A 17,365-nucleotide genomic window follows, 5' to 3' on the forward strand; every position below is an offset into this window, starting at 1 on the left:
TCCTCATCAGGACTACAAGATGTAGTGGCACTCCCATTTCTTTAAGAGCTCCTCCTACCATGCAAGAATGACTTATCACAATAAGTACCAATGTTTCATTTTCTGGATGGTTTAGGTAGGAAGAGCGATCCACAACCAATGGGAGACATCCAAGCTCTAATCACTGAGTGGGTATGGCTGTTCACTAAACTACCTGATTGCAACACTGTGTCTGAAAGACACCAATGCAGACTTAAGAGTTCTATAATGTATAATGAATGCAGACAGTTCTTTTCACCTGCTGCATTGCAAACCTCCTGAAGAGATGCAGACAATAAACTATTCAAAAAGGTAGGCTAAACCCATACCTGCTTTGGCCAAGACATCTTTGCATAATCATAAGAATATGCAAGCTTTCAACAAGCTCGCAGTCATATTCTTAGAATCCTCATTCCCTAATGTCTTCAAATGAAGAGACAAATAGCACCTCAGTATGCCTGAAACCTGCCATTGTCCTCATATAATACTCCATTTTTAACATCTAAAGTATGCCACTTTCTCTCTAACAGATGTTTAGGATTTGGGCAAGTTTGACAAATGCATATCCTGAAATACTCCTTTATTTAAATGAACACTGTGACAAAAAGTTGGATCTAATGTTAAAGTCAGACTATTCTGATGAAATCTACATAAATTTTGATTTATAGATAATGCAGCTAATTCAGAAACTCTTCTTGCTGAAGAGAGGAAAAGGAAGTAGAAGAAAACAACAATGACCAGGTTTTGAGAAGGAAAGAGAAAGCAGGTGGCCCATTGTGGAAAAGGTGTCTTTAGTGGAGCAAGAGCTTACAAAACTGAAATACCAGAATTCATTTTCTCTCTCTCTCTCTCTCTCTCTCTCTCTCTCTATATATATATATATATATATATATATATATATATATATATATATTGTAGGGACAACTTCATTATCTGGTACTTCTAGCTTTCTTTGGAAGAAAAAGGATATAAAGTATATGTCTTTCAGCAATCCTTTTAGCCAAAATATTTTTTCTCCTTAACAAATCTGGACGTTAGCCCAGCCCTTATACCAACCATATGCCCTTACCTCCTACACCCACTTTTCCCACCAGAATACACTATACCCTATACTCTTCCTTGCCACTTTTGCATGGGAAGTTGGAGAAGGGCAGAAACTCCCAGAATAAAACAAGTAAATCCTAACTGTTGCTTATAACTTGTGTGAAAGCAAGGGAGGACAAAAAATTGCTGCTCTCTCCTGCAGAGCTGTCTCCTTCACTCATGGTCACACTACACCATTTCCTTACAGTCAGCTCGGACATTTTCTTAGAGGTGTTACCATCCAGTTTACACTGAGGAATCATGGTACCATTTTGAACATGGGAGCAGAAATAAACAGCCATCTCAAATGGCTCAATATCAATGGTAGCCACTTAAGCAGTCATCCTAGAACTGTTGCCCTACTGTCCTCTCAGATAAAATAACTATTCCATGTAAGTATGTGGTCTTTCTATCTATCAGGGTTCACACAGCTTGTGTTTGTTTTCACAAAATACATACTTTCATACAGAGCAGGACTTTTGGGGTGCATGCATGTGTAGCAGACATGGACACTTTTGTGGTGACTGGAGTGTGCATATGTCTAATTGACAACTCATACACATAGTCACAATTTTTACAGAATTACAAAACACCAGCAAATCCGTATGAAAATTGCTAAGTCAATTAACCTAAACTCTGACGTAAGGCTACTTAAAGATATGGTTCATGAGACACTGGTTATAGCCAGCGGGCCCAAATATGTTTATGGATTCTTGGCACATTGGGGATAAACCTGCAGCTCCCACACATCAGACAACTGGAGAGGCACAGCTCTAAAACACAAGTGGCAATGTAGACAGACAATAGTTACAGCTTTTCTACTAAAACATGATAGCACCAAACGTACCTTTTTAAATATTAAACAATTTAATTTAAGCACTGAGTACTAAAAATAACTACAAAGCAAAAATTTGTTTGTAATATCTTTTTAATACTTTTCACTTTTAAATACTGGTTTTTAAATTTGTGATTGTAACATGGAAGAGCCATCTTCATTTAGTTTATTTTCTTTAAAGTTAACAGGATCATAAAGCTATCATAGAACAGTCACACTCTACACACTCAAGATACTCTAAAAACTGATTCATGTTTTGAGTATGTAGATGAACAGTGGCAACTCAAATACAGCTTCATCTATACAACAGTTGACAAAAAGATCATTGAAAGTTTGACTTGACAATTTGATTAAGGAGAACCAGTACAACTGCTTATGAACCCGCTCAGCCCAATAAGGTAAGAGTAACTTCTTTTAAGGTGAAATAGCATTTTCTCCAAGAAATGTGTAAGATTTAGTCAGAGTGCAAAACTAATAAAAAAATAAAAATGATTTTAAAAATCTGATAGAAATGAACAGCCCTTGTTTTCTGACCTCCTCCCCTACACACCCACAACTAAATAAAAGGAGTGAAGTCCAGCATTTGATAGAAATATTTGTTGGGGGAGGGAGTGGCAGATATCAGGCTTTCAAGGCAACAGCTGCTGAGAACATAAAGCCTCCTTTGGAGAAGGCTCTGCATCCACAGATTAAGTAACAGTTTAGTTCATACAAAACTAAAGGACAGGAGTGCTCGCTCATCACCAAAAGAAAAAGAGGACACCAGCTGATAGAATGAATATCAGACAGATATGATGACTAATTTAAAAGAGCCTGTCAAAAAAGCGAGAAGAAAAAAAAATCTATTCTGGAAGAAAGGGCACAACACCTACTTGGCATGTACTGATCAAGCCTATTAGCCTCTTGGGAAAAGCTTTTACATTGCATCCAGTTCTTACCATAAGCCCCAAGAAGCCTCCAATGATCAACTGGGCAGGGCTAGTTCGAATGAAGTGGCACCACTTGTCTAAAATTAAATGTATCCTTTACAAATAGTATCTTTAGTGTAATTTTTATTTACAGAATTGCAAAATACATCACATTTAGTGCAAATGCAACTAATGATATTAAGATTTATATACTGCTTTGTAAACTTTCCATCTCTTTGTAAAATAAAGCTATCCAATTAAATTAAAGTTACTTGCATGTGTTCCATGATCATTATCAGAAATGGTAAATTTTGTGTTCAGGGTCTAGGCATTATTTTGTTGTTGAAGTTCCCATCAGTGGCTATGGTGAACAAATCATTTTTTTCCAGTTGATTGTAAAAAGATCTAACACATCTGAGGTATAAGAAAATGTATATAAAATGCTTACTGGTGATATAGTAAACAGATCAAATTTCTTATTTGCCTTACTAGCATTATCCCATAGGCACTTTTCTACATTTTCAAATCATGATCAGAGTTACTCTGTAATAAGGCATATTCCATGCACATTGTTTTGAGAAAGGCAAATAAAGGAAATCTAAAAAGCATTAAATCTGTATGCAGGTGTATAAATCAACCTTCGTATGTCACCACAGTGTACCAAAGGCACACCAGCCATAACTGAAAGAATTTACTTCCAACCTCAAAGATTTTCATCAGCTGTATCTTCATTAAAAAGTTCTGTCTTTGTTTTCAGGCATGAGCTTCTTTATATGAAATAAGACTTTCTGCTTTCTTTCCAAAAATATATCCAAATCTTATCTCTCTCTTTCTATATATATACACACTAGCTGATCAAACAGCTAAAAAAAATCATCTGAATAATCTCCATTTAAAAGCACCACCACCACCAAGTGAGGCAATTTCTCAAAAGGACTATCAGCCTTTTCCACAGTCTACCCTTCATGTTATTTTCAAGTCTGTAAAAGTACGTTCTCACAGCAACTAAAGGGAACTTTTGCATTTAGGTTTTTTGGATTTTACACCTTACATTACAGGGCATGGGGCAAATGTTACATGTGTGAAAGATTTTGAATATGAACTTCATAGCACAGCTTTATTCAACAGAAAAAACAAAGATGCAGCATCAGAAAACTGCACATTTGCTTTTTCTTCAAGACTGGGAATGTTATCTTCTGTAATCCAATATGCTTCCCTAAGTACTATACAGTGTAACTTTCTGCAGCTTCAGGAAATGCAATTGAAAGAAAACAGCCCCCTCACACACAACACAGGAGAGATGTTGCTGTAGCACTCTCTGGCAGTTACGCCCTCTTATATGGTATCTACTCAGAATTTTCTGGAACATGTTCAGTAATCAAATTTCTGTAGCACATATTACACAACTAAAAAATACGATAGAAATATAAAGATATCTGGGAAAAATAAAGCTTTTCACACTTACTCCATCAGAACTCAGAAGGTCTTCATAGGAGCAAGACCATAGAAAAGGCAAAGTCATAAAGATCTTGACTGCCCTCATGTATTAAGAGACATAAGATTTATCATAGAAACCAGCAGCAATGAACTATGATTATACAAAGCAAACACAAATCCCCTCCAGATGGACACACAGTTTACTGAAAATCTGGTGGGGGAAGTTACAACACACAGGTTTTTGTGTATATAAAGCACATACAGTATGCTATATGTGCATTTGTCGTTTGTGCTTTTTAGGCATACACAAAAACAAGAGCTGTGCAAGTGTCATATGAAGTTCCACAGTAAACAAAAGCTTTTCAAATTATTCATAAGTTAAAGCAATAAACCAAGTTGGTGACCCAAAGTTGTATTTTTCTCCTCTAAAGCAAGCAAATAAAGTAGAGCCATATACATGTATCAAAACATGTATGTTTATAATTACACACAAATTGAGCAAAGTGACCTAGCAGAAGACAGTGAAAGTTCAGCTTCATGGCATTGAAGTATTTCTTCAGTTGAATACAGAATCCAGGACTTGGGTCATAAGACTGTAGATCCTACGTTCCCGCTTGGAGCATTCATTTTGGTTCATTTCTCCAACGTGGAATGTTCACACAGCCTTGTTCCAATCACTAGGGGAAAAAGGAGCGAAAACAGCTTCAGTTCTGAGCACCTTCATAAACAGCTAAGATGGCACCATGAAAGATAAAAGCCTGAAAATGCTGTCTTCTTTACAAATTTGCCATTTGTAGTTTTATAAGAGACAGTACAGAAATAAGAGGCTCCTTTTAAAAGGAAATTTAAAAATAAGATCTGAAAGCACAACAGAAGAAAATGATGCCCAGAACAAGGAACAGCAAAGAGAAATTGCTTTAGAGCTTACTATTGACAGTGCCACCTAAAGTCTTAGGTGAATATTAACCAACAGATATATTTATTGTTTCACTGCTAACAGGAGGATTCCTGATAGGATGCACTTCCTTACATTAAAAAAAAAAATCAAACTACAGTCATCCCTCCATATTTGCGGCTTTGATATTTGCGGCTTTGATTATTCACGGATTTCATTAATATGTTCTCTCTAGGACTGTCTAGGTCCTCCAGTGCAACTCTGTGGTCAACTTTAACTAAAAGTTGCACTGAAAGACCATTTGTAGCTACTCCAGTGCCATTCTATGGTCAGTGTATGTTGGACACTGACCACAGAGTTGCACTGGAAGACCTAGAGATTCCTAGAGAGGTGTCCTCTCAGGTAAAAACAGTGTTTTTGTTATTTGCGGTTTTTCCATATTCACGGGGGTCTTGTTCCCCTAACCCTAGCAAATATGGAGGGACAACTGTATTTTATGACAAGAGTACAATCACAAAAGTGCAATGCTGTTTTGCACATTCTATTACTCCCCTTCAAAATCTTACTCACTTCCCATCAAAGCAGGATTTCAAATAACCTGTTTTATTATTTCAATCCAAAATTTAATTAACATTTCATTTTGAAAGGCTCAGTACACCTTAACAGTATAAACAATGGCTATATCTAACATTAAAATTAAGTGGGTAACACTGAAGAGATTTTTAAAATATAAGTAATAAATACCTCTGAACACTAGAACAAAATAGGCTTTCCTGCTGTTTTCTCTTGCACATATGATGTGAACCGTTTCAAGAATTTGGGGTACTCTCTTTTTGCTACTGCCCGTAACACAGAAGCTGGGGCCCAGCCCCCAGGGTTCACTACAAATAAGATTAGAATAATTTGTTACTGTAAAGACAAGTGACAGAGCATATGGGAGAAAAGTAATTATAACAAGAACACAATCTTTGTGGAGAACAACCAACTCTGTTAACGTTGACTTAATATGCTGGCATAAAACAGCCTTTATAATGGTAACTGTGGATGACAGGCAGTGTAGTCCAACCTTTCTGGAGATTGCCAGATTGGAAAAATCTTATATAAAGGCAAGTACTCCTCTGTGTGCTTCAGTCTTTGGACCATGCCACATTAGTATACATTTAAATAAATATTCAAACACAAATTATGAAAAATTGTGGAAAAAAGTAGGCCTAAATGTTTCAAAGGAAAACCTTTCACACAAGTCCAACATAACAGTTCATATTGCTTAATCAAAGTCTCAGGAATAATAATTATATTATTCATAGCAACTTCAAAGAAAAAGCCTTGCTTTCACATCATTCTGATGAATAATATGCAGTACATTTTTATTAAATACAACTTAAGATGTTATATGGATTTTATTTCACTCTTTACTCTCCACCATTAACACCTGTAGCTACAGTGCTATTTAATAATAATAATAATAATAATAGGATTTATTTATTTATATACCGCCCAATCACTGGGAATCCGAACGGTTTACAATAGAGAGGATAATAGACGGTTCCCTGCCCGCACAGTTTTTCTGTCTCTTCAGAACTTCCCCTCACAGTTTTTCTGTCTCTTCAGAACTTGGATTTCCCACAAATGTTTTCAACTAAAAGCTAATCCTATCTGATGGTCTCACCCATTCCCACCACATTATTCTAATAGCACATTCCATTCTCAGTCTCTTCTGGATCCCACTCTGGATGAAAGGCGGCATATAAATGAAGTAAACGAGGAAAGACCATTCATAAGCAAAAGCACTCTGAAGTTCTCTTCCTGTCAGTAAATTTTCATGCACCCTCTCAACACACACTCTTAACCATACTTGCTTATGTCTGATTTTGACCAGAATCACTCAGAACTAAGACTTTCCTGCTTTGTAGGCAAACACTAGGGGACTTATTACTGGTTGAGCATCCCTCATTTGAAGTGCTTGGGGCCAGAAGTGTTCCATATTTTGGATTTGTTTGGATTTTGGAATACCAGTATTTGCATATACACAATGAGACATAATGAGGCTGGAGAGAGATTGAGGATCTGTGAAATAGTGGGAGTTGTGGATCTTAGCCATTTCACAGATCCTTGCATCTCTTTCTGGCCATGTCTCTCTCCAACCTTGCAAATACAGTACAGGTATGTACTATACTACTATGTTATAGCAAAAAAGGTTTTGCATTTTGGAGTACTTTAGATTTCAGAATTCAGGATACTCAACTAGTAACAGGTCCTACAAAAAGGATGCTTTTTGTTCAAATTCAGCTCATAACTCAAATCTGAATATGAAGTTATAAAAAACATGGGGGGGGGAGCTTTTTCCAGGGGGGGCGGGAAATGAAAAAAAAATTTTTTTTAACTATGCTTTAGAGATCCCTTACTTAAGGACATATTGGTTTGGCATAAAATTATCTTTTTTATTATTGTGTAAAGGCACAAGTTAAAAAGAATATAATTACAAAATACAAATTGAACTTAACCTTTAAAAATCATGGCTGAGGTCCTACATCAGGGCACACATGAACCTATCTTGTTAGCAGCATAGCCCTCCTACAGTTATTTCTGTGCCGTCAGAGAGCAGGGAGGGAGGAATCTGCAGAGATGCATCCGGCTGTTTTCTTGCAGCTGAATGTGTTGCAATAGAAATCCACAGGGACCCCTGGGGATCTTTGGTAGGTCCCTCCAGATGACATCCTTGCAATAACATTGAAATAATGCAATAACATTCTTGCAGTACATCCAGCTATATGAAAATCACTGGATCCATCTCTACTGATTCCTCTGCTCTCTCACAACACAGAAATGGAATAGGATGCACTACATATGTGGCTGATTGTAGCAATTTTTGTCACTGCAACAAACAAAACTCTATAACAATAAAAAGTGAGTTGTGATGATATAAGTTAGACTTATGTCCTCTTAATTCACTAGCAGAACATCGGCACTTTTTTAAAAAAAAATTGTTACAAGTGGAGCTGGGTCCTGATCTGAAAGGAACAGCTGAACAGGAACAGCTTTTGATTTTGCCAGTTTGAGAAGCAGGCAAAACCCTTCAATTAAAAAAAGAAGAAATCATCAACATCACTAAAACCAAGACTATTATTTTGTCTCACTAGTTCTCTACAGTGTCAAGCAAGCATTATAAACACATTCCCACAAGAACTAAGAAAATGACACCAAGACCAAGAATTGTGATGATTCCATACTATGCAGTCTTAAATTAAATTTTTCTTTTTACGTAGAGTTCAGAAAAGATTTTGGGGAAGTAATCATACAAACATCTTCAAGGGTTTTCCTAGATCCTTACATCTTTAGTAAACAGCAGTCATATCTTACCATTTGCTACATATGTAATCTTGCATAGGATGTTGTCTCTGCTTATTTTCTTGTTTCCTTCTGGTGGACTTACCAATGTCTGACAGATCATAGCAATATTTATTTTGGCACGGACACATCGATTGTTCAACTGTCAGGGAACATAAACAGTTAGGATATGCTGGTTAAATGGCAATAATAAAGCTATATAATAGCACATACTGTGTTCATTTCAGCTATATATTCTGAGGTTTTTCTACTGTTTGCATTTTTAATTATTATTTTCCTTTGATTGGTATATACTAGAAACAAGAAAAGCATTCTCTTCTTGAAGAAGCTTGGTTACACAGTTAGAACTGTTAACACTCTCAGAGAACCAGAAAATTTACTTACAGGGGCACTGTCATGCTCTACAGAGAAATTGCAGACAATCCATGTTTCAGCATCATTTTCATTGAAAGCTGGTATTTTTCTAATCGCAGACAAATACAACACATCACGTTGAGAAGCAGGCCATACCCGCTAGAATAAATGAAAAGAACAGTAAGCATTTACATAGAACTCAACAGAATTTACACACATTTTCTAGGTAGCTTTATATTAATGTCCCTATACTGAAGAGACTGGGGGATAAGGAGGCTAAGTCCATGGGAGAAGTGGGCCTTTTGAGAAGGTTTTGATTGTAGTACAGCGTTACCCATTATATCAACTTTCAAAGAAGCACAGCAAACAAAGAGTTTTGAAATCTTAAATATCCTTCAAAAACTGGACATTTTAAAAGGTTTTTGAAAAAACAAGTACTTATAGGTACTTGACTCTCTCTGGGAGCCACCTTGAGTCCCACTCTCAGGGAAAGGCAGAATGCAAATGAAAGAAATAAATTCTGTTGAATTTCATTTTATTAAATTCTGCCGAGTTTTCTAGTTTATCAAGAGCTTTCTGAATTCTGTTCCTATCTTCCAATGTGCTAACTACCTGTCCCAGTTTTAAATCATCTGCAAATCTAATAAGGATTCCCTCCACCCCATCCTTTAAATCACTGATAAAAAATACTGAAGAGCGTCAGCCCCAGGACAGACCCTGCAGCACTCTACTTGGGACCTCCTTCCAAAATACAGCACAGCCACTGATGACAACTCTTTCAGCATGGTTTTCCAACCAATTATGGATAAATCTGTTGGTTTTTCTGACTACTCCATTATTTAGTCAGTTTGCTGATCAAATGATCTGCTGAAATTCAGATAAATGATATCTAGTAAATCTACTAAAATAGTGACATGATCCCCCCCGCCAAAAAAAGATATAAGGTTAGTTTAGCAGGATTTGTTCTCGACAAAACCATGCTGGTTCCTACTAATCACTGCATTGTCATCAATATTCTTGTAAACTGATTCTTCCTGTATAATCTGTTCTAATATTTTTCCTGGTACTGAGGGGTCAGACTGACTGCCTGCAGTTTCCTGGATCTTCTTTTCCCCCCTCTTTGAGGAGAGGGACAATATTTGCTCATCTCCAGTCCTCTGGCACCTCAGATATCTAGGATACCAATCCTGATCCTTTTCAGTGGGCAGAACAGCGTTCAGGGGAAAAAGCATGCTTTTGCAAGAACTAGATACAACCCCACGTGGCTGGGTCTGAATCTTCAGCATGTGCATTACCACTAAGCTGCCCTTTTCTCCATTAAAATACCCTCTTGTTGAAAGAGTTACACCCAGTTCCCAAAATTCAAATAGAAGATCTCAGTACCAATGGTATTAACATGTTTATGAGCAAGATTAAGGGATTAGGTTTAAACTGGTTTTTCCAAATTCTAAAAAGGAATAACAGAAATAATTTGTCACTATCTGATCTGGCCTGCTATATACAGTTTAAGTGATGTTTTAATAAGCTATACCACATCAGAAGGGATTACCATTTTTAATCGCTAGTCAGCTTCCTCTCTTTTTAATATACATGGCACTTTTCAGTCTTATGAAAAGTTGTTACTTAATAGCAAAGTGTTACCTTATGTGTCTGGTGGATTATGATTGCATTATCAGCTAAGGTTTCAACAACATGGAAATTTTCAATGGTTGCTAAGAAGGAAAACAAACAATTTAGAAAACAAAAATAATTAAACGATTAAAGTAATGTTTTTATATTTTAACCATGTCAGCTGACAAAAAACTGTGCTACTTACTTTCCCAGTCATTACGAACGTCAACATTCCAGAAGTAGTGGCAGACCTCATGCCCTGTTACTCCTTTGACTGCATGCGTGGCTTTCAAAGGATCTAGAACAATGCCATTTTCTTCTACTTCCCTCCTGTACACCTTTGAACAAATATATTCGAGAATATTCAATTTGCTTCATCCTAAATGCATTTAACCCTCAGGCTCTATCTGAAATGGAGGTAGGCTGGTGGCAGTAAGAGTAATTCTAGGTAAGTAAAGTTAAAGAAAAGAGCAAGTGTGATTTAGTTGCTTGAATATAGGACTATGACTGTGGAGATCAGGGTTTGATTCCATGCTCAGCCAGGAAAACCCACACACTCTCCACTCCAGAAAATGTCGTGATAGGTTTGCCTTAGTCAAGAATTACTTGAAGGCACAGAAGAACAAAGTTAGAGTAAGATTTTTCTCATTATTTAATTATCGAGGAAATACAATGTGATGCTATCTTTAAATATTAAATCTAAAAGCAGTTTCAAAAGGGATATGCAGCATATCCTTTCTGTTAATTGTTGCTGTTCCCTGCCTTGATCCATGGGCAGAGGCAGGTAAGAAATCCTCCTGCTCTTCCTCAGTATATTATTCCCATGTTATTTCTACCTCTGGTGCCAAATGTTATGTTAAAGTCATGCCCAGCAACACACTAATTTAATTAAATGAGGAATAGCTGAAGTTTGCAGCCTGGTTTGTAGTTTGAAATTCAGTAGTCTGTAGTGTGAGGCCTGAGTTTCAATTTGAGGTCTGGCTGTCTGTAGTGTAGGGAGCAGTGTAGTGTCTTGGTTTTATTGGTGTATTACGAACCCTGAGAAGCCAAGTTCAAATTCTTGATCAGCCCTAGAAAGAAAACCCAAGGTTACGCTCTTTCAGATTCAGAGGAGGGCTGTGACAACCCTCCTCTGAACAAATCATGTCAAGGAAACCCCACGATCAGTTCACCTTTAGTTTGCTATAAATTGCAAATGACTTGAAGGCACACAATGAGTCGGGATGGTTATCTGTTGGGAGTGCTTTGATTGTGTATTCCTACATGGCAAGGGTTTTTGAATGGATGGCCCTTGTGGCCTTTTCCAACTCTATGATTCTGTTCAAATTATTTGTGTAGGAGGAGTTAACAGCAGAAAAGCAGTAATAAATATGCTAGAGTAAATATATGCTGAATTTAGTTATTTGCAGTATTTGGTTGTACAACAGAACAGTGATTACTATTTAGTGTATTTTATCCTATTAAAAATATTGCTCAGGGCAGTTAACAAACAGCTAAATTTAAAATATTAAATCTGAAGTATCAGTTTTCAATTTACCTTCATTTCACCTTCTTCAACCACCAGCTGCCAATTTGCATCACCTCCCACATCCTGTAACGAGTATGTCATGTGGTTTTGAACCATCTCCTCCACCTTGCAGGGGGAAAAAACAAAATCACATTTATTTCTAGCTCCCCCTCTACAGTCAAAAATCAAGACACTGTATGAATTCTTGAGTACACAAGAAGTACTTGTGTGTAAAAAAATAATAACTGAACGAAATGCAGTTAGACAAAGGGACCTCCAGAAGGCAGTCTGCAAACAAGCACAAGCCACGCAGGATTCAAATAGAGACAGTTCTTCCACCACACATGCAATATTAATATATTTTGGACTGTCAAGGGAAAAGGTCAGTGTATTTCTTCCTCTCCTTCTTGCAAGTGAGATTTAAACATAGCAGAGACTGACTGGTTTAGCAGTGAGGATTTGAGATTCTTAAAGTTTGTTTAGCTTTTCAAATAAATTATATATTAAGACCATGTGAGCACCATGCCATGTCAAGTACTGGGTAGATACAGACATGTCAATAATTTCCATAGTCCATGAGCAGGCTGATTTCATACTTGTGGGATCTACCTTATAATTATTTCTTTACAACAACCCCATACTCAAGCTAAGTAGAGTCAGCCCTGGTTAGTATGTGGATGGGACACTGCCAACCAATTGCATGTGCTGTGGGCTATATTTCAGAGGAAAAAACTAGCAAAACCACCTCTGAGTATTCCTTGCCTAAGAAAACCAAGAGGCTGTACAGATAAGCACTGGCATCGGGGAGGAGTGGGGGAGTGGTAACTGCACACTGCGCCCCAATTCCACCCCATGCCGGCGTGATGCTGTGCACCCCACTGCATGGTGGGAGGCATCATGTCACTCCCTTGGCACAGTGTGTACATGCACTGTGCTAAAGGAACACTGAAAAGCCGTGGGGCTGGTGGCTATGGCACCCTTTCCATGACGCAAAAAGGAGCTGCTTTTTGCAGCTCATTTTTTGCACAGTGGAAAGGCCAGATCAGGGCCGTGCTGTGCGGTTGCTATGGCCCCGATCCGGCTAGGAAAGGCGACTTGAAGGTACATACACATACAAGGTCAATCGAGTGGAACCTGGTGTAAAAGAAAAAGAATTAAAGAATTTCAGGAATTTGTTCTGAGTACTAGAACTGAAGGGAGCTCACAGTCCTTCCATAGGATCATGCTGTCTTCATTTCAGCAGTATTATTTGGAGGGATGCTTGTGTCTTTTTAGAGGCTACTGTTGTTCAACAATAGGGAGAAATCCTTGCTATCTTCTGCAAATCACACAAAAATCTACTAGGACATACACTTTTCCTTGTCTCGGCCTGCTATAGCCAATTTGCCTTGAGAAATACTGCTATCAACTTGTCTTGTGTCTAACATGAACAAACTTCTCAATCAGCAGTGATGACTGATTACACAAAATTGCCCACCTTAAAAATATGTCTTAGCCTTCTGGTTTCAGCATTTCAGCCTGGACATCCACTTGATATAAGTGACAATTTCAATGAAAACATGTTAGCAGAGAATAGCAGCCAAGGAAAAAAATAATGGATGACCTATCCATGGAGACACACGGTTCTGAGCTAGTTTTTCTTTATCCATATCAAGACTGCTTACTCACTGCTAAGTATATAAAGTTTCATCTGCCCAAGCAATTTTAATTCTATAGCAAGGAAAATGGAATTCTATATCTTTTATCAGTTCTGCAAACTGAGCATTTTTTTTGCATTATTTCACTGCTCCTGCATAATACATTTAAAACTTTTATTATTTTTCACTATTAATTTGACTTTAGTGAAGGAAAAGTACTATGAACGTGTGGCCAGTGATTCTCAATTCTGCACCTGCTGAAGCCTCCTGACACTCCCCTCAAATCATCAGATTGTCATATTTTTTTTTATTTTGGGGATGATATTTATGCCCACAAATAACCCAAAAAATATTAAAAGTACCTGTCCCCTACAGCTCCTCAAACTTTAGAAATCAGCTGTAAATGGCTGAAACATGAACTAGAAGTGGAATGACATGACATCCGGTGTGTTGCTGATGTAAGTGGTGCAGTCTATGGGCAAAAACTTCCCCCTCCCCCACAGTTTCCTAGATTTGTCTTACTAGCAAGACAGTGGGATCTAGTAAAGACAGAAGGGAAAATATCTCATTCAAAGTACAACTCTCCTCCATTCCCTTCAGAATCCTAAAGAGGGAAGGGGAAGAGGAAATTTCATTATGACAGAGATGAAAAACAATCCCTGAAACCCACAATGATCTGTTTAGGCAGCCAGACATACAGCTAGTAACAATCACTTGATTGAATATGGTTTAACAAAACTGTTGCATACACATTCCTTTCTGAGGATCAGGTGGTGTATTACTGGCAGCCTTTCACACATTCATTTTAAAGTTTTCCCATCTTAATATAGAAGATCAAGTTGTACCATTCTTCATTAGCTTGTGACAATCTGTGCTTATGTTTCCAGAATATCAAGCTAGTCCTGAAAGCAAAGGTAACTTCTGGACTCTGGGAGGTCATGACTTCCTGATTAAAACAAGTGTTAAATCTGTGATACAATAAAGATCCAAAGAAAACAGCTCTATATCCTGAGACAGCCATCATCATTCTAAGAATGTTATCACTATATGCAACAGATTAGATTGTCCCTCACCCAGCACCCCTTACAGACATTCTTCAGGCTAGTGTATGGTAATGATTTTACTATTACAGTGCGCCCTTATTTTACGTGGGGGATCTGTTCCAGACCCCCCCCCCCACATAAAACAAAAAAACGCGTATGCTCAAGCCCCAACAGGCACACGTGCCACTTTTTCTTCCAGCACATGGCACCGGAACAAGCAGCACTGCTTTCAGCATATACTGAGAGCAGCATATAATGTGCCCACATATGACACGGGCGCACTGTACTATCTTTGCATTAACTCTTACAAGTAAAACTTCTGTTACTAAATGACAGAAATGGAGACTTCTTTCTGCCAAAAGTGCGGAGGAGGAGGAGGAGGAGGAGTGGAAGGAGAGGGAAAGAGGGAGAAAGAAAGGGAAAGAAGTCGCAGGGAGGGAGGCCCCGCTCACTCCCCCCTCTGTCTGAGTGCACTCCCAATGGGAGGAGAAGAGGAGGAAGGAGTATGAATGTGTGTGTGCTCCAAGGGAAGGTCCGGACCCCCTGGACCCCCCTTGGCTATGTCCCTGCTGCCTTGAAGATCTAGATCAGATGCTGCACAGCAATATCACTGTTGTTTCATATATTTCCTATATTTTGCTAGCCAACTCTTGAAATTGCAAATCTTTAAAATAAAAGTTGACAAAGTAAAAGAGATGCAAGATTTCAGTTAAGGCAACAGCATGTAGAATTATTCACTTACGTGGTCTACCCATGAAGCTTCAAAAATAAAACATTTTTCACTGCATAACTTGACATGAAAAGACAGACACTACACAATTAAGAAGGCTTATGTTCCACTGGAAATTGTACTGCACAATTCTCAGAATTCTAATAACTACAGGATTCAGTTTGCAAGGTCAGAAAACTAGATGTAAGAATAATGATAACTAGAGATTTTTAGACCTATACGCTGCTGGTTAAATCGTAATTTACCAGACTTTAAAAAACATTCCTGCTTCTTCCTGTCTTAAGAACTTCATGCAGAATCTCTTCAAAGTGTTTATTTAGGATGCTCTCACAAACTGTAGGGTTCAGAACAAATGTCAAGAACAAATCCAGAAATCAGATATTCTGCTATCTAGGTGATTTTAAGATGAATTTATTTTGTCATTTTGCAGTTGAATACAGATTCTGTAAATTCTCTGCTGCAATTTACTTAAAAAGAAGATTAACAGGAGATGCCTTCTCCAGTTTCGAGCACCTGAAGAAAAGCCACCTGTAAGAATATGGCAAAGCTGGACAAGACAGAAGGAATCACCAGTGATTTTAAGATTTGCATAAGCATAACTTGTTGATATTCTGCTTTAAAGTCATCTGATGATACACATCTTCAAACCAATCAGATACTGGTTACATATTCTCAGAACGTTAGACGACATTAAGCTTGAACCTTTCATACAAAAGTTTGACAAGACAAACATAGTCATGCTTAAAGTTTAAGACTGGAATTTCTGAAGAGTTGTTTGCGAACTACACAGATGTATTAGCGAAGCCACTTTACTCTAAAGTATTGATTTGGATAAGCTGAGCACATTTTGGAATATTTTGGAATTTTGTTGGACAGCATCTATTTTAAATGTTGTATATGAGAAAAACTTTAAACTTTGTGTCACATAAGCTCATGCTGCTTTGTTTTCTAGAACTGAACACGGAGTGGTAGTTACACAACCACGTAAAAAAGTAGAATGTGCAATTCCTTACTATAGTTTTGTTTGTACTTTATTTAAAGCAAGTACAAACTGTTATATAATAAGAAAAACAGAGGTAATATGATGAAAAAAGTACAAAGATGTAGTAATGCCACTCTGTGTAGTCATACAGTACCTGGGAGCTGAATCTGTGAACATCATCAGAGGCACTGACTAGATCAATGGAAGACATGGAGGAAGAGCGACTATAGGGCTAACAGAGACAGACAAAGAAAAAACCAAGTAATCAGAACAAAAGCACAACAGAGCATTCAGTACCAACTTCCAAGCACAAGATAATGAAGAAATGGAAAAACAAAAGCGCCATAAGCAGTGAGTACTGCAGCAAATGCTGACTTAATGCACCTATTATGTATTATGTTCCCAACACTGCCCTGTGAAGAATTCATTTCCAATAATATTAAATTGTTGCTGGCTACATTTAATACATATGTTCACCAGTACAAAACACAACATCTGTGACAGAGTGCAAAATAAAGGCTTCTGGAAATCTGGAAAATAAAACATTTTCCCAAGTTGTGAATTTTATTTGGCACAATTTCTAAGTCTGAAGGCTTAACAGAAGAAATGTTTCAGGACAGTGCAATGAAAAGCAGCTTCCTTCCCACAAACCAAAAGGCAATTTGAATGAGTTTATTCACATATACTACGAACTCCACATATTATAACATAGCAGCTCAGCTTCAGAATGCAACACAGTTATTTTGCTTTAAGAGCAACATGTGACACACCTTTTGGACAAATCTGTGAGTCCCCACACCAGAAAATGCATCACCAGGTGGCAATGAGGACGGCCAGTGTAATCGGACTTTTTCACTCTGAGACTAGAAAAAGAAAGGTAAAGATTAGCCTGCAATTTTGGATGTAGCTGAGAAATGCTAAAAATAATTATCTATGGCATGAACCACATGGCATTCTAACTTAAGAATACAAAACCT

General features: G+C 37.6%; 1 protein-coding gene across 3 annotated transcripts in view; it reads right to left on the bottom strand.

Moving 5' to 3' along the window:
• Positions 1-2,011: 2,011 nt before the first annotated feature.
• CERT1 (ceramide transporter 1) overlaps positions 2,012-17,365 on the bottom strand; it is a 73,799-nt gene continuing 58,445 nt past the window's right edge. For 2 of the 3 annotated variants that reach the window (XM_089494373.1, XM_089494390.1), the window contains 9 exons: positions 17,159-17,251; positions 16,543-16,620; positions 12,027-12,122; positions 10,695-10,827; positions 10,520-10,590; positions 8,909-9,037; positions 8,537-8,666; positions 5,921-6,057; positions 2,012-4,958 (listed from right to left, as the gene is read on the bottom strand). In XM_089494373.1, coding sequence (XP_089350499.1) covers positions 5,930-6,057; positions 8,537-8,666; positions 8,909-9,037; positions 10,520-10,590; positions 10,695-10,827; positions 12,027-12,122; positions 16,543-16,620; positions 17,159-17,251 — 858 coding nt within the window. In that variant the 3' untranslated portion in view covers positions 2,012-4,958; positions 5,921-5,929. The remainder of the gene's footprint in view (positions 4,959-5,920; positions 6,058-8,536; positions 8,667-8,908; positions 9,038-10,519; positions 10,591-10,694; positions 10,828-12,026; positions 12,123-16,542; positions 16,621-17,158; positions 17,252-17,365) is intronic. The other variant, XM_089494381.1, reaches the window with a different exon arrangement.

This window comes from Sceloporus occidentalis, unplaced genomic scaffold (genome assembly GCF_023333645.1).
Source record: "Sceloporus occidentalis isolate IW3139 unplaced genomic scaffold, rSceOcc1.0.p SCAF_1, whole genome shotgun sequence".
Lineage (NCBI taxonomy): Eukaryota > Metazoa > Chordata > Lepidosauria > Squamata > Phrynosomatidae > Sceloporus > Sceloporus occidentalis.